The following is a 25,502-nucleotide window of genomic DNA, read 5'->3' as shown; positions in this document are numbered from 1 at the left end:
TACATGTTAATTAATGGTAGTTTATTGCCATGCTTTTGACGAAATTCTCTACTTATATTATTTTATGAATTGGATACATTTAGATTTGGTACTCAATGCACATGTAGAGTTTTCTCAATATACAAATGAGGACTCTCGTGGCATATATATTACGCTCGTGGTTGCTGCATATAATCAGTATATACAAATCTTGGTCGAACCTCACAATGCATAAATCTTCTTCTCATCAGATTCATAGTCGTCCAAATCGGATATATGTGCAGAGTAAGACCACGAAAACGACTTGCTTCCACTTGGCCGTCTGATCCGTCTCTGAGAATCATTCCCAAACATCCCAAAATGCTGCCGGAAGACAAAATAACAAAGACTGATCAGAGTGCCAACAAGAATGGGAACTCCTAACGCAGTTATGGTTATAGCCATCCAAGCGCTCTTCGTTCCAACTACGACGAACGATATTGACAAGAAGGCCCCACAAGTGCTGATGCAGGCTGCCCACATCATCTTGTTCACCACAGAGACGACCTGCTTCTGAGCCGTTGTGTCCCAGGCAACCAATGTGATCTGGATGACAACCACAGACAGTGATATGAAGAGAGCTGTGGCATCGAGAAGGCAGAACATACGGAATGCAACAGTGTCATGGATGATGGCAGTTCCAGCCTCTGCCCCATCCGTCGAGTACAGGCCAGGCAAGTTGAACAACGCAAGGAAGGCAATGGAGGCAACTAGAACAGCTACGACGGTCACAGAGTTTATGGTGTTCTGGACAGCTTCTCTGTGGATCTTTTTGAGTTCCTTGGCAATGCCAGAGACTCGTCTCTGTGTCTTCTCGTTTTGGATGAGCTGGGACTGGACTTCATGTTTGATGTCGCTCACTGTCCTCTTGAGCTCCATTGCTTCGTCAACTTTCCCAACATGCCTGGCATGCTTGCCACCGGCCTCGGTTATGGCTTCTGTAATTTCAAGAGCGGGCGCTCCGTACTGGAGTTTGTCCACTATGTCCATTGCAGTTTCATGATCATTGTTGATGGCATTCACATCAATGGATCTATATACTAGTAAATGTGTAGCTATCTGAAAAGGAGGCAAAAAACACAGTAAAAGAGGTGAGGATCGGTAGCAATATAACTGTACCTACATATATAACAGTTTTAAGCTAGAGACAAACCAAGATACATTTAAGGAACCATGATCGTGCCATTGAAATTTTAAAGCTAAATATTTCTTCCTACTTAATAGAGTAATTCATTCTAATGGCTGCATAAAACTTGTTCAAATGCCTAGGTTCGTTGTACAGCAATGCTTGTTTTGAGTATGTGCGGATACAGATGAGTCAACATGTATTATAATAATAGATGGTAATAGATTCAATAAGCTTAAGGTTCTAGAAAAATATATATACCTGAGAGCGGCTTTTCCTTGTAGCTATATGGACAGCAGTATTCCCCTTCTTGTCACGCTCGTTTAAGATTGATATGTCACCTTCTAGTAGTTCTTCAATGACAGCAGTATTCTGACCTTTGGCGGCCATATGCAGAGCAGTTTGGCACTTCTTGTCCTTGATGGATATAATTCCGGGATCCCTTTGAATAAGTGCTTTAACAATACTCAATTGGCCATATCTTGCTGTTGTATGCAACGCTGTTTTACCATTTTTCCTTACAATCCTTATCGTGTCTGGGTCTGCATCTAATATGGCATTAACTACATCTAGATGATCCTGGGCAGCAGCTGTGTAGAGAGGGCTCGTATTCGAAGAGTTGCAAACTCTACAAAGCTCAGGCCACTTGCTAACAAGTTCCTTCACGATTCCTGAACATAAAAACACAGGTCCATTAGCTCACGGGCAAGATGAAGAATTATAAATGCATAAAAACACCCTCACAAATTGGATAAGCAAGTACAATAGTGATGCATAGATTATTATCACTAAATTATTCATGATAATAAAACAAACATTTTCAGCCTTAATTCAACGGGCTCTTGCCCATTGAACGGGCCACACAGAATTTAACCAACAAATCAAACACTAGATTGGGCCATTTAATGCACTCTATATGTCCCTATCTACCAATTCAAACACACCCTTAATGTAAAACTATCTGCTAAGAAACCAGAAACCAATCTTTATATCCTGTTAGCTACACAAATCAAATTTATTAGTGTGGATTACCATCCCACAAAATGAAAACAATGCACTTCAACCACAACAGCTGGGAAACTTGGTTAGTATATTCTATAAATATTGCTGCAAGATCATGATCACCTATTGCCTAGCTCTATGCTAAAGAAAGGCTGTCACCTCACAACTTATACAATGGGTAAAATAGTTGGGAAATGGTTATCAGCAAAGAATGTAATTACACTTCAAAAAGCTTCCCCCAGTGCAACAAGGACCAACAAGCAAAGATCTCCTAAATCCTCTTCCCGGTTAAACTCAATTCCCATGAAATTAGTTCCAAGATCTTAACACAGAGCCATCTACTTATATGCTAGTACTACCTTTTTCTAACCAAGCAGAACCCTTAACACACACACTACACAAACTAGGCAATTTTGCTACAATTCACTCATAGCCCAATTTCATCACAGTTCATAGCTTCCCAATCACAAGAAACAGTAACAGCAAGAAATCACACCGACAAAGAAGTTGAAATTGAACCAATAGGCCTAAATTCATACACAATAAACCACTCAAGCACATAAGCTAAATCAAACACAATCAATAAACCAAAAGGTTCAACAATAAGAAGTGAAAAAGGCAAAGAAAATACCCAAGTGGCCCTTAGCTGCAGCGACATGGAAGGCATTCATATCCGACTTCGCCCTTATCTTCACAGTCTCCAAATCGCAGAAACTGAGCAAGTACAGAAAAGTCTCGAAAAAATTATTCTCTGCGGCTATATAAAGGGCAGTTTCCTTCTCATCGTTTTGAAGGGCCATCAACGAAGATGGATCAGACCCTTCACTTTCAATGAGGTTCTTGAGCGATTCCCGATCATCGCATCGAACGGCGGAGAAGAATGATTGGTGGGTTATGAATCTCAGGGACTTGGAGTCCATGTTTGAGGCTGAGTCAGTTCAGCAAGAGCAAGAAAAGTTGTAAAAATTCAATCTTTTTTTTTCTTTTCTTTTCCAGTTTTTTATAATTCTCGGCGGTGTTGGAAACAAACCGGTAAAAACATCGGAGATAATGAAGAAGTCGCGTTGAAAATGCTCTGAGAGAGATGGTAGATAGAGAAGGAGTGGGATTTAGTGGAAGTGAGAGAAAGTAGAAGGGTGATAGCCTCCGGTGACAGGGAATCGATCATGTGGTGACTAAACTGTAATCTTAGTGTCTCTCTGTTTCTTTTCCTTTTTCTCTTTCTATAATAACAAATGGACAAACAAAAAAAAACACCAACAAAAAATTATTTTGGCCTTTGCGGGAAAATAAGTCACAGTACGGAAATTTCACTAAAAATCATAATTGAATAAATATGTTTTTGTTTATGAGATTGATAGTTTTTATTTCTTATTTACTTATTATTAACTACTTTTTACATGATGTATAATTCATTTTATGCATCCTTGTTAGCGTTATAACTATAAAAAAGAATCTCTTTATTTGCTTTTCAGCTAAGTAAACTTTGTCCGTATAAGTATCTCTCGTGATCTCCACTTTTTCCAGTTAAATAATTATTGTATTTCTCACTTCAAAATAATTTAAGAGTAATAAAGTAGTGTGTAATAAAGTTCCAGTCTTACTTCCTTGAAACGAAAGTGTGAACACATATTTTAGGGTCAAAATGTATATTAAAGGCAAAATATGGACCTTGCAACCCTGAATTCTTAGTGTTAGAAGACATTTTTTGCATACAAATTGCAATTCACAGATTAATACGTATACTAGTTTTAGTTGACTTGTAATAGATCAAGGGATCAGAGAATAAGATTTAATTCATTCTGATAATTCATGCAATATTAATCTATGTATTCGTTATAAGACAAAAATGAATTAAATCCAGAACTCTTTGGTGGCTTAATAATATGTGCTACGGATTCATTGACCAAAAATCTAAATATTTTCCACGAACATGGCTGATCCTTATAAGTTTGTTTTAGAAAATTATACTCCCTATTTATTACTTATCGGTTTTATATAAAATAAAAGAATAATATATTTATTTTCAATCACTATCATGCAAGTCAATGAAAAATCATCTACTACTACAATTATTATTTATTTGTGTGTGTCACGGTGAGAAACCACAAATGAGAAACAACCTATTGATTTGGAGTCGGTGAAATTGAAGGAAGAGTAAAGTGTTTTTGAAAATTTCACTTATACTATGTATTATGTAGGGGATTATAATAGAAATCAATTTGATTAGAGAGTGAGAGATCGTTATGATAATATTAGATATTGGAACACTCCTTTTGACTCTAGACCATCTTAATTCACATTAATTTTGAATATAATTCGACAAGTGCAGCCGTCCTTTTCAGTTATATAGGTATACAAAATAATGAATGGAAATTTATTATGAAACACAACAAAAAAAAAACACTAGTTAGGTGGGATAATAAATTATTAAAGAAAATGATTAAAATCAACTTAGTCCGAACAACACAATTTTTGAGCTGACGACTAATTCGTTGACTTTTTAAATAAGTTTATTATTCCACTTTATAATGTCTAACGCGGATTATAAATAGATATTTCAAGGCACACTCCTGTCCACGTTTCATTATTATGACTATGCTTAATTGTTTATTGTTTTACTGAACTATCCTCCTAATTTACATGATTTAATCTATAACAATTTTTTGTAATTTTATTCTAATATTTTTAGTTATAGTAGTATTAATTCTATTGTTGTAGAATAATATAGTAGTATCTTTTTTCAAAGCAAATCTTTAGAAAGGACAACGTGTAGAGTCATTATGTGCAATATTAATATTAGCACAAGATCATATTTTTATATTACTAGTTGAAAACTATTATATTGGTTCGATAAAATCAGGGAATGTATTTCCCAGTCACGTTGTGCAAGGGTTATTGAAGTTCAATATTTTTCCTGTATTTGTTTTTTTGATGGATTATTTTAACAACGGTACTTTTGTTACCATTTGAGGGATTTGTCTTCTTAATACTGTTAAATTCGAAGTCAGTTGCATGAATAATATGGTTGCATGTTGTTTGTTTTTATTTATTAGAATTCAGACATAAAGAAGGTTAAGCAGAATAAAAACTTAAACCAGGTTCCCTTAAAATACTACAGTAAAAAATTAAATTATAAAAGTGAGACCAAGTTGTATCTAACAGCTTTTGCCGGTTGCACCCCCCCCCCCCCCCCTCATTTTTTAGTAATTATTTTTATTAGCCGACTTTTATGGGTTGTGTATTTTTTAAAATTTAAGTGATTCTACTAAATTATAGGGGGTCTAAAATTACAAATGTCGAGATCGCATCATGGAGGCGTTTCGTTTAGAATCAAAATAACTGTAAATAACTAAATATAACTCCATACATTCCGTTACTTGATAAACTATTTACAGTGGATAAAATCTATCTAATTAATTCGGTCCAGCAAGACATGCTACCAACTAGTCGGCCCAAATGGATTATTAGAACTGGAAATATTTTTAAAAAAAAGTACGTATGTTAATCGCAAAGACTGAAAATAATGCAAAAATGAAAAAGAAAATGTATAAATGGTGTTCTAAGAGAAAATCAACCCCAACTAAGAATCAGAAGTGAAATTCTTATCAAGAACATGTATCTGAAACTAAATACTCCCTCTCAGTCCGTGAATATGAGTCCCGTTTTTCCATTTTAGTTCGTCCGCGAATAGGAGTCCCGGTTCACTTTTACCATAAATGGTAACAGGGTCCCACCTTCCACTCACTCATTCCACTCACATTTCATTTAAAACCAATATATACAAGTTTCCACTAACTTTTTTCCACCTACTTTTCTTAACATTTCTTAAAACCCATGCCGTCAAGAAATGAGACTTCTAATGGCGGACAGAGGGAGTATATTGTAGCGTTTGAGAAAACATTGATTAATATCATTTTCCTTACTTTTTGTACACACAAACCATATATATCAACTTCAAAACATTGCTTTTTTAAAAAATTTTACTTCTACACGAATGAAGAAATAGTACTAACAAAAAAGGTAGATGTAGACAAAGGAAATGTGATGGTGGTTTGATTATAATATAGATTTCTCAGGCATGTTTGCCTGAGAAATGTGTGTTTATCTTAACTTTTTTAAAGGTTCACCTACTAATGTTGTAAATTTATTGCCTCTTCTTTACGGAATTGTATAAGATACTAGACGATAAGTACTACTTTATTTAATTTTTAGTTTTTAAATGATCTTGAGCACTTTACGAAATATTTCAGAAATTCATATATTAATAGAAACTAAACAACATATCATAATTGAATTGAAAAATAAAACTAATTACTAAAATGAAAGAAGATATATAACCATGCCGAAAGGTACAAATTAAAGAATATATATACCCAAATCGCAATGTGAACATATGGTGCTTGTTTTCCTTTGCTTTAGCGCTTTTTAAAACCCTTCTGCGCCTATGCTAAAATATTCATTAATTTATATATTTATTTTTATGGTAATATGTAGTAGCATTCTAAATATATTTAGTAATCATTATTGTTCATTGTTGTGGACTGAACCACCTAATGCTATGTTTGGCCTTCCCACTTTCAGGTGTTCATATTCGTCTTAATATATATTTTCTTTCAACTTACAAAAAAGTAAAAGTAATAAAAGGTGATTTTTACCTCTATCTCTTTTAACTTGGAAATGTTAAGTAAAGATAAATTGACCAGTACCTGCAACATTAAATCATGCATGACTAAAAGTGGGATTTGGCAAAAAAATATTGGTTTTCAAATTTACCATGTAGAACCTGCTAGACATTGCTTAAAGCCAAAAGTGGAATCAAGAAAAAGAAGAAATAAAAAGCTAATTAAATGTTCATGTAAGTGGGGAGCCACAAATATTTCATACTTTGCAAAAGAAAGTAAATTTGGCCAAATACACCTAATTGCAAATATATATATAAAAAATTAAAGTGAATCTCATAGCTGTGTTAAGCAAAAAAAGTGAGAAATATGCTCGTGGTTGTGAGTAGTCATGACTCATTGTTGATATATGCACACCATTCTTTTTCTTTTCAATCCCTATTGAATTTTTAAAAATGATATCCTTCGCCAACATGCAATGACACGTAGTATGAACTTGTCGAAAATACAAAATACACAATCAAAACTATGAGCATAGTTAGTTTAATTTAGTAAGTATTGGGCTATATATAGACATCACTACCTGCACATAACAAACACACACACATACACATCTCTGTGAGAAAATGAGCAGCTTTTTGAGGTTGTTTGCTACTGCTTTCCTAGTGATGATGCTTTTGTTCTCCACTGGTACATTTCTAATCATTCTACTCTAACAAATTTATTTTGTGGTTATTGTAACTATAGTTAATTATTTACTAATAAGTTTGTATATTTACAAAAATTGAAATAATAGGAATGGTGGCGGAGGCAAGGACGTGCGAGTCGAAGAGCCACCGATTCAAGGGAATCTGTGTGAGAAAAGCCAATTGCTTGGCGGTGTGCCAGACAGAGGGTTTCCACGGCGGCCACTGCCGGGGCATCCGCCGCCGCTGCTACTGCACCAAACACTGTTAAGTGTTACCTAAATTATTAAATCTACTCTTCTTTTAATTAAGAAGATTGATTAAATCAATGACTGTTTACTACTACAACGTATGAGTTTAGCAGTCTGTGATGGATATAAGGTGTTTTGATGTTTTTGTGTGATTGAAAATAAGAGAACTTCTCATCTGTTTCTAAGGAGTTTTAATTTCTTTTCGTGGCTTTCCGTTTTATGTAATCGTTTGCAGCTTTTAAGTTTTGAGTATGCATGTACTACTTCATTTCAAATTATAATATGGCAAGCTATTTTGTTGGAGCTTTATTGCACTTGTATTAAGAAATAATTTGAACTGAGGTATCAAATTAATATATTGATCGAAAATTACTCATCATGAATATATTGGTTTTAAGTTGTATGAAACGAATAACTGAATATGCATAGTTAATTAAAGAGTGATCCTCATGTCAATATCCTTGAGGAATAATAAAAGATTAGGCTTAAATACATTGGGAAATAGCAATGCTTGTATATGAGAGGTTTGCCTGAGTGTAGAGATAGAATCCACTAGAATAACTTGACAATATTATCATCGTGTCATTTATAAGCTTGGGCAGTTTTTGGAATCGATAAAATAACTTCTCCAAAACACACATGCTATAATAGTACTTACTACTAAACCATTTCAATATCATTTGCACACCAATGACCAATCTGTTGACATCAAGGTGCCCAAAAGCATTCCAACATTACTACTCAAGGGAGCATATACTGCTGCAACTTAGTCATCCATATAATAGTAAGATCCAGAGGTCTTATGCTCTTCACCTTCGGCCGACTCGACTTTGTTGATTCTAGGGAGGAAATTTGTGGGGTCCCTTCTAATTGTGATATCCAGGTGCTACAATATAAAAAATATGGTTTACTGGTTAACCATTATGGAACTTTTTTTTCTTCAAAAACAATAGATGTGAGGTGGCTTGCAGATAAGAAGAGATTCATTCCAGTCAATAGTGATTGAGGTGGATTGGCAACGGATGGCTTCCCCTCGAACACCATCACCCTATCAGCAAGGTATGAATTTCTTCACTCGATGTATGAATTTCTTTATGATTTTTGCAACAACTATACTCTGCTCCGCGTCTAGATATGTGCTTGGTTCATCTATCAAATATATATCAGCTGGCTGCACCCCACACCAAAACAAATCAAGTGTAAATGACAAGCAAAATAACGCAGAATATTCTATATAGACCTCACCTTTCCAAGACAAGCAATGATGGAAACCCTCTGTAATTCTCCATTAGAGAGATCCTGAAGCTTTTTATCCATCAAATTTTTTTCCAAGAGAGGCTTCATCACATCAGATACAAACTGAGGATCCATGTACGAATCACGAATTCTTGAAAACAACAAACTTTTCACGGTATGCTGAGCTGTCATACCGACCTTCTGTGACTTAAAAGAGACATTGAACTTGGGAATTTCCACATCACATTCTACAGTACGAGGCTAAAAAATGCCAGCCTAACATTTGGAAGGACAACATTGTTGATTCAACATAAATTAACACGTTTCTTAAAACTACACAAACTATACTACAAATGTACCAGTATCTGTAGGAAGGTTGTCTTTCCGGTCCCATTTTCTCCAAGCAGCAATGTAATAGCCGAGACCTAGATTCTCGAGAATTTTAAAATAAATACTAGAAATTTATAAAGAGAAAAGAAAGAGTGTTCATAGCTTTGAGCATACAGAACACAACAGTTAGTATATCCAGCTAAGCCTTGAATTTACAGATGTTGATTAAAAAAAATGAAAGAGCATTTGTTTATTTCTTGAGTAAAAGAGGTACAAGATTTCAGAATTTCAAGCTAATAAAGTACAAATGCTTGAAAAGTAATACACACCAAATAACTATTACACGTTAAAGAAAAGAGAGTTTTCAAGTAGAACTACTCGATTACACTATAGAGAGAAAAAGGAAAGTGTAAACTAGCGTTGGGCCTCTTCAGCACGGGCTTGCGGCCCAGATCTTTTCGATGGTCCGATGGGCCGAACTAGAGGGGCAGAGGAAATAGGTCTCCCTTGTCCCTGCCAACCGCACACAAAATGGAATTTAAGTGCATCAGATAAAAGACAAACTAGCACCATGCATTAGAAAAAGGAAAGAAGAAACTTACCTTTCAGAAAAATAAGAAAGAGCTGGGCCGGGAGAAGTAAGTCAGCCAACAGCACTTCACCTCAGTGGCTGCACTCTGCAAGGCTGCGTCCCTGCAGCTCGTACTTCACTCGTACCTGCCATAAACCAACAAAAGTAATGAATAAACCTAGTACAACACCTCATGTGGAGACAAATACAGTTAAGTAGTACAGCAAGGGAATGCAGGGAATAATGCACCTTTCCAGCTATGATATCAAAGCACAACCAGGAGCCAAAGGCTCATCCAACTCACGAGTACACCCTGCGATTTTACTGCAGAGGGAACAACTACTAACCAGCCAGCAATTATAGCCAAGTACACCAGCCTTTCTCAGGCTTTCAGTTAGACAAAGGTGTATAAACAATCCCAGCTTCACCCTCTCTCAATACCACAACTCAGTAGCAAAGAAGCAAGCGAAAGAGAGGGAGGAAGAACTGAGGCAGAGAGGGATCGAGCAAGAGTAAGAGCAGCCTCACTCAGCAATCACAAGAGGTAAATCCTCCAAACCATACTAGCATCATGTAGCACACAGTAGATAGCTAAAGCATGAGGACTTAGGGACAGAAACTCAAGAACATAGGAGTATGCCTTAAATCCACACTTCACGACAGAATCGAAACTTCCACCACAGACTCACCCCCCCCCGATGAAATAGAATCAAACCCAACAGAATGCAAGAGAAATCCCCTAATGCTCAAGTTACAGTATTATTGAAAATTCGCAAGTTTCATTTATCAACGCTAGAGAATTTTTAAACGAGAAACTTAGCTTCGGAGGGAGAATGGCTCTGGCCGAGACGTCGTGCCGCCAGAGGCGGAAACGCTGGACGAGAGGTAGTGATCCGACGGCGGGGTGTCAAGAGCGGTGGCGAGCCGAGACCGCAGGCACCCCCGGCGTGCAGCAGCGGCAACGGACCGCACCGTGTCCAGCCTAACCTCCTGCGAACAGCGACGGCAGGAGCCTCGCGAAGCTGGACCCCCCCCCCCGCTCGTCCTCGGCAGCGGCGGCTCAATGGGCTCGCTGGAAGGGGGACAGCACCGACGAGGGGCTGCTGCTTCGATGCGACGGAGGGGTGGATCGACGGCGGAAAAGAGGCAAGCTGAGGCCACGCACCGGCGAGCCTAGTGTCGCGACAGCAACAGTACAGCCGAGAGGGAGAGAGATCTTCTTGGCACCAATCGTCCCTCGCTGGAGACGGAGGTAACGGAGACGGTTTCCATTGGAGCCCCGCCGCTGCTAGGCGGACGGAACCGCGTCTCGCAGATCCGGAAGGAAGACGATGAGGCGCGACAGGGCATCGATGGCGGTGATGAGCGATGATGGCGGTTCGGCGCAGAGGTGACGGAGTCAAGGGATTCAATTTGGAATTTGGGGATTTGGAGTTGTGTTGTGAAGAAGAAATGGGAGAAGGCTCGACGAGTGAGAGTATAAAATTGGGCCTCCCCAATTTTAGAAACTTGGGCCTTGGTAATTTATTTTGTTTTTGGGCCTTTGCAATATAAAGTAAACAGTTGGGCCTCAGTTTAAGGAAGTAAAAGAAGTGGTTCCATAAAGTTTTGGGCCTGAAGAAATAAAATATACGGGCCAGATTAAATAAATCCCCTAGCTGGACCCGGAACTTAGTTGAACCCTTTTCCCTAGATTAATTCTAAGAGTTAATGGAATTAATGCCTTAAGCCACGGAAGGAACGAAATGTTAAGCCGTGTGAAGTAATAAGCGAAAAATATTTAAAGCAGACTTTTTTGGTCACATAAAGTATTTTCTTAAAATACCTTAGTCAATGTGGGAAATGCTAATACCCGAACAGTTCGGCCAGTTCCGAATAAATTAAATCGCAGATTTAATTAAAGAATTTAGATCTCTAAGATTTAGGAAGAAAGAGATAAAATAAAATAGCACACGCTTAGGCATGCATTCATGCAAGATACACAGTTATTTTTAAAGCCTAATTTAAGTATATTAAATTTTGTAAAGGAACGTCATCGCTCGACGAGTAGTCTCAGGACAAGGAAAACACCCGTTTTGCAAAAGTTTAAGCAATTGAGGTGGGCCTTTCTTTCTCTTCTTTCTTTAAAGCGTGTTTATGAGAAAAACATGATTATTTGAATGAGTTGTCATGCCATGTTTTGTTTTATGATTGCCTATCTGTTGGCTATGCCAACCCAGTTAAATCGAATTCGGGTCCCAGTAGGTCAGTAAATCCTACTCGGACTAGTGTACACATAGGGACCGTGAGCTAGCGCTAGGTTGGCCGGTCCGTGGGTCGTGAGCTAGCGCCAGGTTGGCCGGCCCAGTGGTCGTGGAATGTGGCCACATTCCCGATTCACGCAGCTGATATGGCATATCATCAGAAGTTTAAATGACTGCAGTCTATTTTCAGAAAGAAATAACAGATTTTAGTGACCGGGATAGATTTTCAGTAAAACCCCGCGTTCACTCAGCTTGGCTGACAACTAAAAGAAAAACAGTTTTCGGCATGAGCCCACTGAGTGCATCAAGTACTCAGCCCTGCATTTTGTTTTCCTTAATGTGCAGGTTGATTGTTGTCGAAGCCGAGGAGGTGTTGGGACAGAAGACCAAATAAGTAGGAAGGTAGCGGGTGTAGTATGTCTTCATACATATTACATCTGTCTTGGTACTCTTCCGTTGCGCAAATTCAGAACATTCATTTAACAAAGACAATTTCCCATAACTACTCTGATTCAGCATGATTTGTACCCTCAACACACTTCAGACAATGTTTCTTTTGATTTAAGCATCTTATGACGAGTTAAGACAGTTTCAGTATGTTTTAGTCGCGGTAAAGCTACACTTTCTTTGACCAGGGAGATGTGGTCGTGACAGAGTGGTATCAGAGCACTTTTCTTTCGCTCTGACCCAAGAACCTTCCTTCTAAGCCTCAGTCCAGAACAGTAGCACTAGGCTAGGAAGTGAACAGAATGATCAGTACAAGATCCCAACACCTCAGCTCGACACGATCAACTGCACCAGAAACAGGGGTCGACGCCCGCTCGTCCAGAAAAGAAAATTTTAAAGAAAGAAAAATATTTTTTTTCCATTTAAGAATGAAAATGAATTTCAGGGGATTTTTTAAAAAAAAAAAAAAAGAAAAGAATTTTCACAGCCCTTTTTGGGAACGAAAATGTGTATTTGAGATTTTTGCAAGATGCAACATGATAGTTGATACTTCGCATGAGATATGCTTAAAGTATCTGTGACTTATGAGCTTGACATGAATGTATAAGTGTCATGTGGACTATATATGCGAACCTAGAGTGCTTTAGAGAAGTACCTTAGGTGGAACATATAGGACCAAGTACTAGCAGAACGAGAATTTTTACCGCCTTCCAGGGTGATGAGACCAATTAACACCCATCAGTTTGGGTAAGCTTCTAATTCCAAGGAATTATGATAAAGAAAAGACGAACAAGAAAGTACTAATATACTACTTATAGACAGCAATTAAAGGAAGTCCATTCCTTTAAGTATACAGATAGTATACATAATATATGTATACTAGACGATGAACCAAGAAGTTCCCAATGTCTTTACAAAGACCAAGTTTTAACGAAAATAGTTTACTTTCAAGCCTGTTCGGGAGATACATCCCTACACGGAAAGAGATCGTACCCGCGATCTAGTAAAGTGATCTAATGTGGCGTAACAAGCCCAAGTGGCTACGTGATCCAGAAGCGATACTTATAGCGTGCTACGAAGCACGATGGAGAATGTAATGTTTTACCAGAATCAGCGTTCTAAGTTATCGAGAACGATATGAAAGTATGACCTCCAGCTGCAGTTATCAGTTTAACAGCACGAGGAACCCCATCTTGGAATGTATGGTTTCCCAGAACGCGTTTATCATGTGCGAGCTCCACAAGAAAAACAAGGGAGTGTCACATAACTAGAACCGATGATTATAATCAATAGTACTTACTTGGATTCCCAATGAAATCCCTTCTAAGAGTCCTTCCAAGGACGATACCCTCGTCTATTCAGACTCTAGTTTTGACTCGCAAGTACCATGTCAGTGTTCCTTTTTCTGTGCGAGGTTTGACTCATTTCCAGCTTATGGACTGCAGTCCTTTTGACTCATCGTACATAAAGAGTAAAGTTTTGACTGTTTAAGCTCCAGTCGTAAACCCTAAATTCTACAGTTGTTCATATCTATGATCTTCGGAATGAGCGTATTCCTCAGACATTCTTTGAACCTCCGGGACAACGATGTCCTGTCGGCTATTAAGACCTTTGATTGACTCACGTTCTGCAAGTAGTACGCCACTTTCATTCTCTTCAGGAAAGCGGTGACTCAGTTTCAGTTCCCAAATTTGGGATACTCTTATGTTCCAAGCATCGTTATTTGTTGTTGCCTCCTTTGAGCCACAATATGGGAGATTTATATCTCGATTTCTTGGACCTATGCAATGAAATTTCATTCTTACGATGCTTACGTTGTGATCCCCAGAGTGATCAAGACAGTTAAACATTTTCCTCAGGGAATTTCATGTGGTGCTGGAACTTTTTACCTCCCTATTTTGAAATCCTACAAAGGTGAAATTTTTCGACCTCGATTCCAGTACATGTATTATTCCTAGTCTCGGAATTTTTTCTGCAGCTCGAAGTTAAGGCAAGCATATTGCACCTTTCCCCTAACAAGCTTGCCCTAGCTGATTTTTTCTGAATAGTTCATTTCAGTGCGTTGCCTTAATGAACCTATGAAATCATTGATGTGATTTTGTTATTCCATATCGAGATGCCTTTGAAACATGATCAATGTTCCTTCATTGAAATCGCCTACGTTTATAAATTTTCGTGGTTGATCATCTTAGGCGATGACATGTTTGAACCACTGTCCTTGATGCCCAGATCCTTTCAGTTTAATTGGACAACTGTATTGTCCTATTTTGCAGCTTACTATGGGAATTTACAGTTAATTCATTTCCATCCAGTTTTCATGACCTATCTCATGATTATTTCTAGCTCCCACCAGGGGTGAGCCTCAGCTTCTATGAGTTTGCCTGGAACCAGTTGAACTACGTAGTTCTTTGAATGAACTCAATACTTACCTTCAAGGTCGATTATCGACGAAAATTCATATAAGTTGAACAAGAGATGTTATTCTAGTCCAGTTGGGTATTCAGTAGCCCTTCAAACTTTCAGTCATACTCTCTTGTGTGAATAATAATCCAAGTTAAGACTATTAGATTAATCATCGAGTTATTGATACGAGGCTAGCAGAAAAAGGCATGGTCTCAGTTTCTTTCAGATACGCATAATAAATACGTCCCCATGGAGACACGTGCAGGAAATGATGCACCAACCAGAAGCGTCGCATAACCGACAGCAAAGCGTTAAATACTTCGAATCTACGTACCGCTTGTGACCAGCAGGTGGAAGATCGAATATTTTGTTGTATAGAGAAGCAACTAGCCTTGAGTAGAGAAATATCAAGGAATATTTGTGGATTAAATGATGTCCGAAGACGTAAAAGACCTATACGGTAGTTTGAACGATCAAAATGCTTACTCCGAGTAAGATAAGTAAGCCACAAGAACAAAGACTCAATCATGGGCATGTAATGAAAGCCATGGAGAAAGTACGAGTGTATTCGTAGTTTATGTTTGACGGAACAAATCCCATCAGCAAAAGGGATTCGTCTAAGAGGTGGCCAGGAAAAAGGCTAAAGCTGGAGAGACATTCGGGAAGAGGAACGCGTGATAGCACCGCTACCCTCACCGTCCCTACTATGAAGGGAGAAATCGAATTTTCCCTTTTAAGAGAAGTTATCACAAGAGAACAGGATTTAGAGCCCTATAATATAGAGCAAGGGCAAACGTTGGCAATAACATGCGACGAATTATTCTACGATATGCCACGTCTCAATTAAACGGCTCAGAAAGGAGCTGTCGATAGAGTTTTGTGTTAATCTAGACACGAGATCTAGATCACTTTGGAAAGTCATGCTAGATTATTTCACCATGAATCGCTCAGTCGAACCAAAAAGGGCATGGAGACAGTAGCGTTGGGAGAAAGAAGCCAACACCTCCACATGCACTAAACCAATATTCAAGGATTGACGCGAGTAGAACAAGTCTGTACTAAATCATGACGAAAGAGTCGCAGTAAGCTCAAAAGCACCTTGAAAGCGGTAAAAGTAGACTACCTCAACTGAGCGAGAGGTTACGAGATCATTATGGCTGCTCAATGACTACCTTTACGATCGATGCAAGAGTTAGAGAACTCAATATCAGGCGATGAAATCTAAGATTAGAAATAGCCTCATCACCCAGACGAAATGAATTACTAAAGGAATGACTTGAATCAGTCATATTATCTCAGTCACCATATGGAATGGCGCTCAAGAAATAAGAAGAACTTAAGATCCAGTTACAAGAATAAGTAGACATGGGTTTCATCAGACCCAGTGTATCGTTTTTGGGCGCACCAGTACTCTTCGTGAAGAAGAAGGATGGAACTTTGCGAATGTGTGTCGACTAACGAGAGCTGAACAGGTTAACCCTCAAGAACAAGTACCTTTACCAAGAATCGACGACCTCTTCGACCAGCTGCGAGGAGGTGGTGTATTCTCGAGGATGCACTTGAGGACCACCTTAGAGACGTTAAGAGCCGAGAAAACTCTATGCTAAGTTTAGCAAGTGTGAGTTCTGGCTTAACGAGGTGAACTTCCTTGGACACAAAGTGACAGCAGAAGGGATCCGAGTGAACCCTGCTAAAGTTGAAGACGTGCAACATTGGCAGTCACCAGCGACGCCCAATTAAATTCGGAGTTTCCTAGCACTGGCAGGATACTACCGACGATTCATGGAAGGATTTTTCTAAGATAGCAAGGCCAATGACTCAACAGCTCCAGAAAGGAGTTAAAGTCGATTGGACCCCAGAATGAGAAGCAAGCTTCCAACTGCTAAAGGAAAAGTTGACCACAAGACCAGTTGTAGTCGTGCCGGAAACGGGAGTCGACTATGTGGTGTATACAGATGCATCGAAGGTCGGACTCGGGTGCGTGCTGATGTAGAAGGGCAAAGTGATAGCATATGCGTCACGCCAGCTAAGGTCGCACGAGTTAAACTACTCGACGCACGACTTGGAATTGGCAGCAGTGGTACATGCATTGAAGATTTAAAGACATCATCTCTATGGAGTTCGATGTGAGATCTTCACAGGTCATAAGAGTCTCAAGTACTTCTTTGAGCAGAAGGATCTAAACATGAGACAGCGCAGATGGCTAGAGTTAGTCAAGGACTATGAATGCGGTATAAATTACCACCCAGACAAAGCCAACGTGGTAGCAGATGCTTTGAGCAGAAAGACTGCGCCCCAAGAGGCTACTTTCCTCACTCAAGAGGAAGAGCTCCTCCGTGAATCCGCCATGATGCGACTGGAGATAGTAAGAACCCCGGAAACGGTGGACAGCAGAATTTTCACTTTGGTCATAGAACCAGACTTAAGAGCCAGAATCATCGACGCCCAGAGATGCGACGAGGCGTTAGAAAAGATCCGTCTCAGAGTGAGGACAGGAAATGGAGACAGTTACCGCGATGAGGCGGATAACGCTCTCACTTTCGAAGGAAGACTATGCTTACCCAACGAGGAGGCACTTAGGAACGAGATCATGAGTGAAGCTCATGAGACGCCCTACGCTGCCCATCCCGAAAGTACGAAGATGTATCAGGACTTAAAGAAGCAATCTTGGTAGGATGACATGAAGAGAAGCATAGCTTCGTTTGTAGAAAGATGCCTGGCTTGCCAGCAAGTGAAGGCTTTACATCAACCTCTCGAGGTTCCAGAATGGAAATGGGAACATATAGCGATGGAAATTGTGACAGGATTGCCAGAATCCCAGCGAGGAAATACTGCCATCTGGGTGATTATAGATCATCTCACCAAGAGTGTTCATTTTATACCTATCCGAATCACATATGGATCCAACAGATTGGCTCAGATCTATGTGCGAGAGATCATACGCTTACATGGTATACCAGTAACGATCACTTCAGATCGAGATTTAAAATTTACTTCTAGATTTTGGATAAGCCTACAGCGAGAGTTAGGCACTCAGCTGAATTTCAGCACAACATTCCACCCACAGACGAACGGACAGTCCGAAAGGACAATTCAGACTCCAGATGAAATGTTGAGGACCGTAGTGCTCGACCGTGGAGTAAGCTGGGAGCCCGTACTTCCACTTATAGAGTTCGCCCACAATAATAGTTACCAGACAACCATCAATATGGCCCCATATGAAGCACTCTATGGGAAGAAATGTAGATCACCGCTTTACTGGGATGAAGTAGGTGAGAGAAGAATTTTCGGACCAGACTCTGTAGAGGAAATGATAGAAATTGTCTGACAGATCCGAGAGAGAATCAAAGAAACTCAAGATAGACAGAAATCCTATGCAGATGCTCGCAGAACGGATTTACAGTTCAAAGCGGGAGACTAGGTCTTTCTGAAAGTATCCCCATCAAAAGGGATAACCAGATTTGGCGTCAAGGGCAAGTTGAAACTGCGTTTTATCGGACCTTACGAGATCCTAGAAACAGTCGGCCCTGGGGCGTACAGATTAGTGCTCCCGCCAAGCTTCGAGAATGTTCACAATGTGTTTCAGGTATCACAGTTGAGGAAATATGTGTTCGACCTCAAACGCATAGTACACCAAGAAGAAATGGCGTAAGAACCAGATTTGAGCTATGAAGAAAAGCCAGAAGCAATTCTGGACGGAAAAGTAAAAGAGTTGAGAAATAAAAATTTTGTAACAGTGAAAGTCCTATGGAAGCAACACGGCCACGAGAAGGTGACGTGGGAGCTCGAGGACCAGATGAAAGAGAAATACCTGCAGCTTTTTGCCTAACCTAGACAAAATTTCGGGACGAAATTTTTGTTAAGGGAGGTAGAATGTAATAGCCGAGACCTAGATTCTCGAGAATTTTGAAATAAATACTAGAAATTTATAAAGAGAAAAGAAAGAGTGTTCATAGCTTTGAGCATACAGAACACAACAGTTAGTATATCCAGCTAAGCCTTGAATTTACAGATGTTGATTAAAAAAAATGAAAGAGCATTTGTTTATTTCTTGAGTAAAAGAGGTACAAGATTTCAGAATTTCAAGCTAATAAAGTACAAATGCTTGAAAAGTAATACACACCAAATAACTATTACACGTTAAAGAAAAGAGAGTTTTCAAGTAGAACTACTCGATTACACTATAGAGAGAAAAAGGAAAGTGTAAACTAGCGTTGGGCCTCTTCAGCACGGGCTTGCGGCCCAGATCTTTTCGATGGTCCGATGGGCTGAACTAGAGGGGCAGAGGAAATAGGTCTCCCTTGTCCCTGCCAACCGCACACAAAATGGAATTTAAGTGCATGAGATAAAAGACAAACTAGCACCATGCATTAGAAAAAGGAAAGAAGAAACTTACCTTTCAGAAAAATAAGAAAGAGCTGGGCCGGGAGAAGTAAGTCAGCCAACAGCACTTCACCTCAGTGGCTGCACTCTGCAAGGCTGCGTCCCTGCAGCTCGTACTTCACTCGTACCTGCCATAAACCAACAAAAGTAATGAATAAACCTAGTACAACACCTCATGTGGAGACAAATACAGTTAAGTAGTACAGCAAGGGAATGCAGGGAATAATGCACCTTTCCAGCTATGATATCAAAGCACAACCAGAAGCCAAAGGCTCATCCAACTCACGAGTACACCCTGCGATTTTACTGCAGAGGGAACAACTACTAACCAGCCAGCAATTATAGCCAAGTACACCAGCCTTTCTCAGGCTTTCAGTTAGACAAAGGTGTATAAACAATCCCAGCTTCACCCTCTCTCAATACCACAACTCAGTAGCAAAGAAGCAAGCGAAAGAGAGGGAGGAAGAACTGAGGCAGAGAGGGATCGAGCAAGAGTAAGAGCAGCCTCACTCAGCAATCACAAGAGGTAAATCCTCCAAACCATACTAGCATCATGTAGCACACAGTAGATAGCTAAAGCATGAGGACTTAGGGACAGAAACTCAAGAACATAGGAGTATGCCTTAAATCCACACTTCACGACAGAATCGAAACTTCCACCACAGACTCACCCCCCCGATGAAATAGAAACAAACCCAACAGAATGCAAGAGAAATCCCCTAATGCTCAAGTTACAGTATTATTGAAAATTCGCAAGTTTCATTTATCAACGCTAGAGAATTTTTAAACGAGAAACTTAGCTTCGGAGGGAGAATGGCTCTGGCCGAGACGTCGTGCCGCCAGAGGCGGAAACGCTGGACGAGAGGTAGTGATCCGACGGCGGGGTGTCAAGAGCGGTGGCGAGCCGAGACCGCAGGCGTCCCCGGCGTGCAGCAGCGGCAACGGACCGCACCGTGTCCAGCCTAACCTCCTGCGAACAGCGACGGCAGGAGCCTCGCGAAGCTGGACCCCCCCCCCCCGCTCGTCCTCGGCAGCGGCGGCTCAATGGGCTCGCTGGAAGGGGGACAGCACCGACGAGGGGCTGCTGCTTCGATGCGACGGAGGGGTGGATCGACGGCGGAAAAGAGGCAAGCTGAGGCCACGCACCGGCGAGCCTAGTGTCGCGTCAGCAACAGTACAGCCGAGAGGGAGAGAGATCTTCTTGGCACCAATCGTCCCTCGCTGGAGACGGAGGTAACGGAGACGGTTTCCATTGGAGCCCCGCCGCTGCTAGGCGGACGGAACCGCGTCTCGCAGATCCGGAAGGAAGACGATGAGGCGCGACAGGGCATCGATGGCGGTGATGAGCGATGATGGCGGTTCGGCGCAGAGGTGACGGAGTCAAGGGATTCAATTTGGAATTTGGGGATTTGGAGTTGTGTTGTGAAGAAGAAATGGGAGAAGGCTCGACGAGTGAGAGTATAAAATTGGGCCTCCCCAATTTTAGAAACTTGGGCCTTGGTAATTTATTTTGTTTTTGGGCCTTTGCAATATAAAGTAAACAGTTGGGCCTCAGTTTAAGGAAGTAAAAGAAGTGGTTCCATAAAGTTTTGGGCCTGAAGAAATAAAATATACGGGCCAGATTAAATAAATCCCCTAGCTGGACCCGGAACTTAGTTGAACCCTTTTCCCTAGATTAATTCTAAGAGTTAATGGAATTAATGCCTTAAGCCACGGAAGGAACGAAATGTTAAGCCGTGTGAAGTAATAAGCGAAAAATATTTAAAGCAGACTTTTTTGGTCACATAAAGTATTTTCTTAAAATACCTTAGACAATGTGGGAAATGCTAATACCCGAACAGTTCGGCCAGTTCCGAATAAATTAAATCGCAGATTTAATTAAAGAATTTAGATCTCTAAGATTTAGGAAGAAAGAGATAAAATAAAATAGCACACGCTTAGGCATGCATTCATGCAAGATACACAGTTATTTTTAAAGCCTAATTTAAGTATATTAAATTTTGTAAAGGAACGTCATCGCTCGACGAGTAGTCTCAGGACAAGGAAAACACCCGTTTTGCAAAAGTTTAAGCAATTGAGGTGGGCCTTTCTTTCTCTTCTTTCTTTAAAGCGTGTTTATGAGAAAAACATGATTATTTGAATGAGTTGTCATGCCATGTTTTGTTTTATGATTGCCTATCTGTTGGCTATGCCAACCCAGTTAAATCGAATTCGGGTCCCAGTAGGTCAGTAAATCCTACTCGGACTAGTGTACACATAGGGACCGTGAGCTAGCGCTAGGTTGGCCGGTCCGTGGGTCGTGAGCTAGCGCCAGGTTGGCCGGCCCAGTGGTCGTGGAATGTGGCCACATTCCCGATTCACGCAGCTGATATGGCATATCATCAGAAGTTTAAATGACTGCAGTCTATTTTCAGAAAGAAATAACAGATTTTAGTGACCGGGATAGATTTTCAGTAAAACCCCGCGTTCACTCAGCTTGGCTGACAACTAAAAGAAAAACAGTTTTCGGCATGAGCCCACTGAGTGCATCAAGTACTCAGCCCTGCATTTTGTTTTCCTTAATGTGCAGGTTGATTGTTGTCGAAGCCGAGGAGGTGTTGGGACAGAAGACCAAATAAGTAGGAAGGTAGCGGGTGTAGTATGTCTTCATACATATTACATCTGTCTTGGTACTCTTCCGTTGCGCAAATTCAGAACATTCATTTAACAAAGACAATTTCCCATAACTACTCTGATTCAGCATGATTTGTACCCTCAACACACTTCAGACAATGTTTCTTTTGATTTAAGCATCTTATGACGAGTTAAGACAGTTTCAGTATGTTTTAGTCGCGGTAAAGCTACACTTTCTTTGACCAGGGAGATGTGGTCGTGACAGCACAACAATCCCCGAATTCACCCTCCATAACCACGAGCTTGAATTTTCTTCCCTGACTGACCGTCACGCTTGGATACTTGTGCCTCGCATCTGTTTCAATTTGCTCACCACTTGCACGTCGAATCTCTTCAGCCTGTGACATTTTATGGAATTGGCATCTCAGTTGCCCAAATACTGCATGTTTGCACCAATAAAATAAGACTTGCCTTCAATGTAAGAGATTTTTGTCTAATCCAAAACTTTTCGGGCACAAATTCAGCAAGGAAAATATCAATTCCTTCTTTGGCAGAGTATGGAAGAGTAACTCCCCCATCTATACCAGGTCCTCCCGTAACAGCAGCATATGAAGTCTGACAAATATTCAAGCATAATAAGGTCATGCTCTACCACAATCACATTGCTGAAAACAAAGATGATAAGTCACAAATTTTCCGTACTTGGATAGTTGACAGAAATATTGAACATCACAGACTTATTAGGTCGAACCAAGGATCTGATAACTTGGGCAGCTTTTAATCTTTGTTTAAAATCAAGACAAGCTGATGGCTCATCAAACAAATAGACATCTGCATTATGTACAGCAGCATATGCTATTGCAACCCTCTGAAGTTCTCTAGTACACAAAAATCCCAACTCACGGTCCATAATATGAATCAACCCAAGGTCAACAGCAAGTTGTTGCTTCATATCTCTCGCATCTGCCCGAGATAGAACTTGCCCAACGTTGTCTATATAATAATCTCTAAGGAGATTGTTGAGGGACTGGGGCTTAGAGATAACCTGAGAATAAATGCATCAAAAAGTCATGGAAATAACAATTGTTGACAAAAAATAGAATAGGGCAGATTAATAAGTAGCAGATAGACGGGGGAGAGAGAGAGAGAACTTACTTGTTGACAAAAACACAAGTTTCTCTCTCTACATCTCTAATTTCAAGTATATCTAGAATGTCTAGTGACAGTGATAGCGAGAATGAATTGGAGGTCGCTGTGGAAGGTGCGATAGATAGGCTGCTACAGCAGAGGGCGCAGCGGCGGCAGCAGGCTGCGGTACCTCGGCCGATCCATCGTCGAACTACAGTACCCCGTGACCACATTGCTTCACATATTCGGTTGTATGCAGACTACTTCGCTCCGCAACCGCGTTTTGGGGAAGCCTTATTCCGGCGATGCTTTAGGATGCATCGTCCGCTGTTTCTGCACATCGTGGGTGCTTTAGAGAGAAGATACCTGTATTTTAGGATCAGGGAAGATGCAGCTGGCAAACCCGGACTCACGCCCTTGCAGAAGTGCACTGTCGCAATCAGACAACTGGCGTACGGAGGCGCGGCCGACATGTTCGACGAGTACCTCCACATTGACGAGTCGACAGCCGTCGAGTGTCTGCAGAATTTTTGCGCGGGCGTGAGAGCGATATTCGGTGAGCGGTATCTTCGGAGTCCGAGCCCCGAAGACTGCCAGAGTCTGGTAGATATGCATGGGTCGATGCACGGGTTCCCTGGGATGTTGGGCAGCATAGATTGTATGCATTGGGAGTGGAAGAACTGCCCCGCCGCCTGGAAGGGGATGTACACTACTGGCTTCAAAGCCAAGCATCCCACGATGATCCTAGAAGCTGTAGCTGACTACCGGCTGTGGATATGGCATGCTTATTTTGGAGTCGCCGGGTCGAACAACGACATCAACGTTCTCCAGTCGTCGCCCCTGTTCAATGCTCAGTGCAATGGCGTTGGTCCCGCCATCAGCTTCGTCGCCAACGGCAACCAGCACAATATGGGATACTATTTGGCGGATGTGATATACCCAAACTGGGCCGTCTTTGTGAAGACAATCAAGCATCCGCTCGGACAAAAGAAGTCATACTTTGCGAGCCGTCAGGAAGCAGCGCGCAAGGATGTGGAGCGGGCATTTGGTGTGCTCCAGAGTCGATGGGTGGTAGTCAAGGGTCCTGCACGGCAGTGGTATATTCCCAACATCGGCGATGTCATGTACGCATGTATCATAATGCACAACATGATTGTCGAAAATGAAGCTGCGGAACTGACTCAGTGGACCAATAAAGATGATACGGGTGCAGATCCAAGTCACGGCGTGGCCACCGCGAATGTGAATATGGGGGTACCTCATGGAGAGGTCGAGCGGATGCGTGCATTTGCCGTCATGCGGCAAACAGATGCCCATGTTCGACTTCAGAACGATATTATCGAAGAGGTTTGGACGCGGAAGGGTTGACGTTGATGTTAGTACTTTTTTTGTTTTATTACTATGTAATTTTTTTTCAAATCATGTATGTTTTTTTAAAATGAAGTTGTTAATTTTTCCGTTCATATTCGTGTTGAAATTTTATTTCCGTAAACGTAAATTGCTTTATTTGTGAATTTGTGATTTTTTTTATTGCGGGAAGTCCTAGTGGGAAGGGCGATGGGAAGGGCGGATTGTGAAGGGGATGTCCTAGTGACGTGGCAGTGGGATGAGAAGTCCTAGTGACGTGGCTGGAGGTATTTTCGGGATGTCCTAGTGGATGTCCGAGTGGGACATCCGCCCACTGGAGATGCTCTTAGCAATTTAAAGGAGTTAGGGTCATAGCGATGAATTGTATCATTGGCGTTGGCGATACGCCGCCGTTTCGGATACGACATCTCTCTCTATTCAAAAAGATTTAAACTCAAATCAATATCAACAAAAACCCTAATCGTGTGACTGGGACGGCCAACAGCGTCGAACCCTTCTTGAAAGAACTCTTCCTGGGCTGCCAACGTATTTGCGATGTGCATAAATAGTCGTTTCCGCATGCGGAAACGGCGACGGAAGTAGGTCTCTCCCTATACTGGGTTGTCACAAAAGTAGTCGCGTACCAACCTTGCGGAGGCTTCCTTCCGGTTACGATGGATGTAAGTCCGGGATCGCCTTGGAGGCGGCATGGCTTCCTCCTCCTCCCGACGTCGATCTTCCGCTAGCGATTCTTCCATTATGCGACGCATTTGCTCAAATGGATCCATAAATGATTTAAATTTGGGAGAAGAATAATGTTTTGAGATGAAAAATGTAGAGTGTTTGAGTGAGAATAGCGAGTTTTTTTTATGGATCAATTTGTGGGAATGATTTGATATTTATAGAAGTGATTGGGGGCTTTAAAAAAATTCAAAAAAAAAAAAAAAAAAACTGTAAAAACGGCTATAAACTGCTAGTATAATTTTGGGATTTTTTTTTATTTTTCGATTTTTTTTTATTTAAAAAACAATAAAAATACATTTTCAACGTAAAATAAACGACGCCCACTCGCGGGCCGGCGAGTGGGCGTCACGGA

General features: G+C 40.8%; 2 protein-coding genes, 1 long non-coding RNA gene and 1 pseudogene across 3 annotated transcripts; 1 reads left to right on the top strand and 3 right to left on the bottom strand.

Moving 5' to 3' along the window:
* Nucleotides 1-33: 33 nt before the first annotated feature.
* Nucleotides 34-3,348, bottom strand: LOC121767337 (ankyrin repeat-containing protein At2g01680-like). Its single transcript, XM_042163583.1, has 3 exons — nucleotides 2,778-3,348; nucleotides 1,406-1,815; nucleotides 34-1,077 (listed from the first exon to the last, which is right to left on the bottom strand). The coding sequence occupies exons 1-3, from the start codon at nucleotides 3,064-3,066 to the stop codon at nucleotides 202-204; spliced, it is 1,575 nt and encodes a 524-aa protein (XP_042019517.1). The 5' UTR covers nucleotides 3,067-3,348; the 3' UTR covers nucleotides 34-201.
* Nucleotides 3,349-7,318: 3,970 nt separating this feature from the next.
* Nucleotides 7,319-8,014, top strand: LOC121767982 (defensin J1-2-like). Its single transcript, XM_042164316.1, has 2 exons — nucleotides 7,319-7,458; nucleotides 7,565-8,014. The coding sequence occupies exons 1-2, from the start codon at nucleotides 7,395-7,397 to the stop codon at nucleotides 7,723-7,725; spliced, it is 225 nt and encodes a 74-aa protein (XP_042020250.1). The 5' UTR covers nucleotides 7,319-7,394; the 3' UTR covers nucleotides 7,726-8,014.
* A 127-nt stretch (nucleotides 8,015-8,141) lies between these two features.
* On the bottom strand, nucleotides 8,142-25,116 carry LOC121766697 (annotated as a pseudogene).
* On the bottom strand, nucleotides 9,472-11,275 carry LOC121767983. Its single transcript, XR_006043255.1, has 2 exons — nucleotides 9,874-11,275; nucleotides 9,472-9,784 (listed from the first exon to the last, which is right to left on the bottom strand). It is a non-coding gene; the product is annotated as an uncharacterized LOC121767983 (long non-coding RNA).
* Nucleotides 25,117-25,502: the final 386 nt, after the last annotated feature.

The sequence above is a fragment of the Salvia splendens genome, chromosome 15 (assembly GCF_004379255.2).
Source record: "Salvia splendens isolate huo1 chromosome 15, SspV2, whole genome shotgun sequence".
Taxonomy (NCBI): domain Eukaryota; kingdom Viridiplantae; phylum Streptophyta; class Magnoliopsida; order Lamiales; family Lamiaceae; genus Salvia; species Salvia splendens.
The sequence above is the reverse complement of the archived record's forward strand: the minus strand, read 5'-3'. Positions and strand labels throughout refer to the sequence as shown.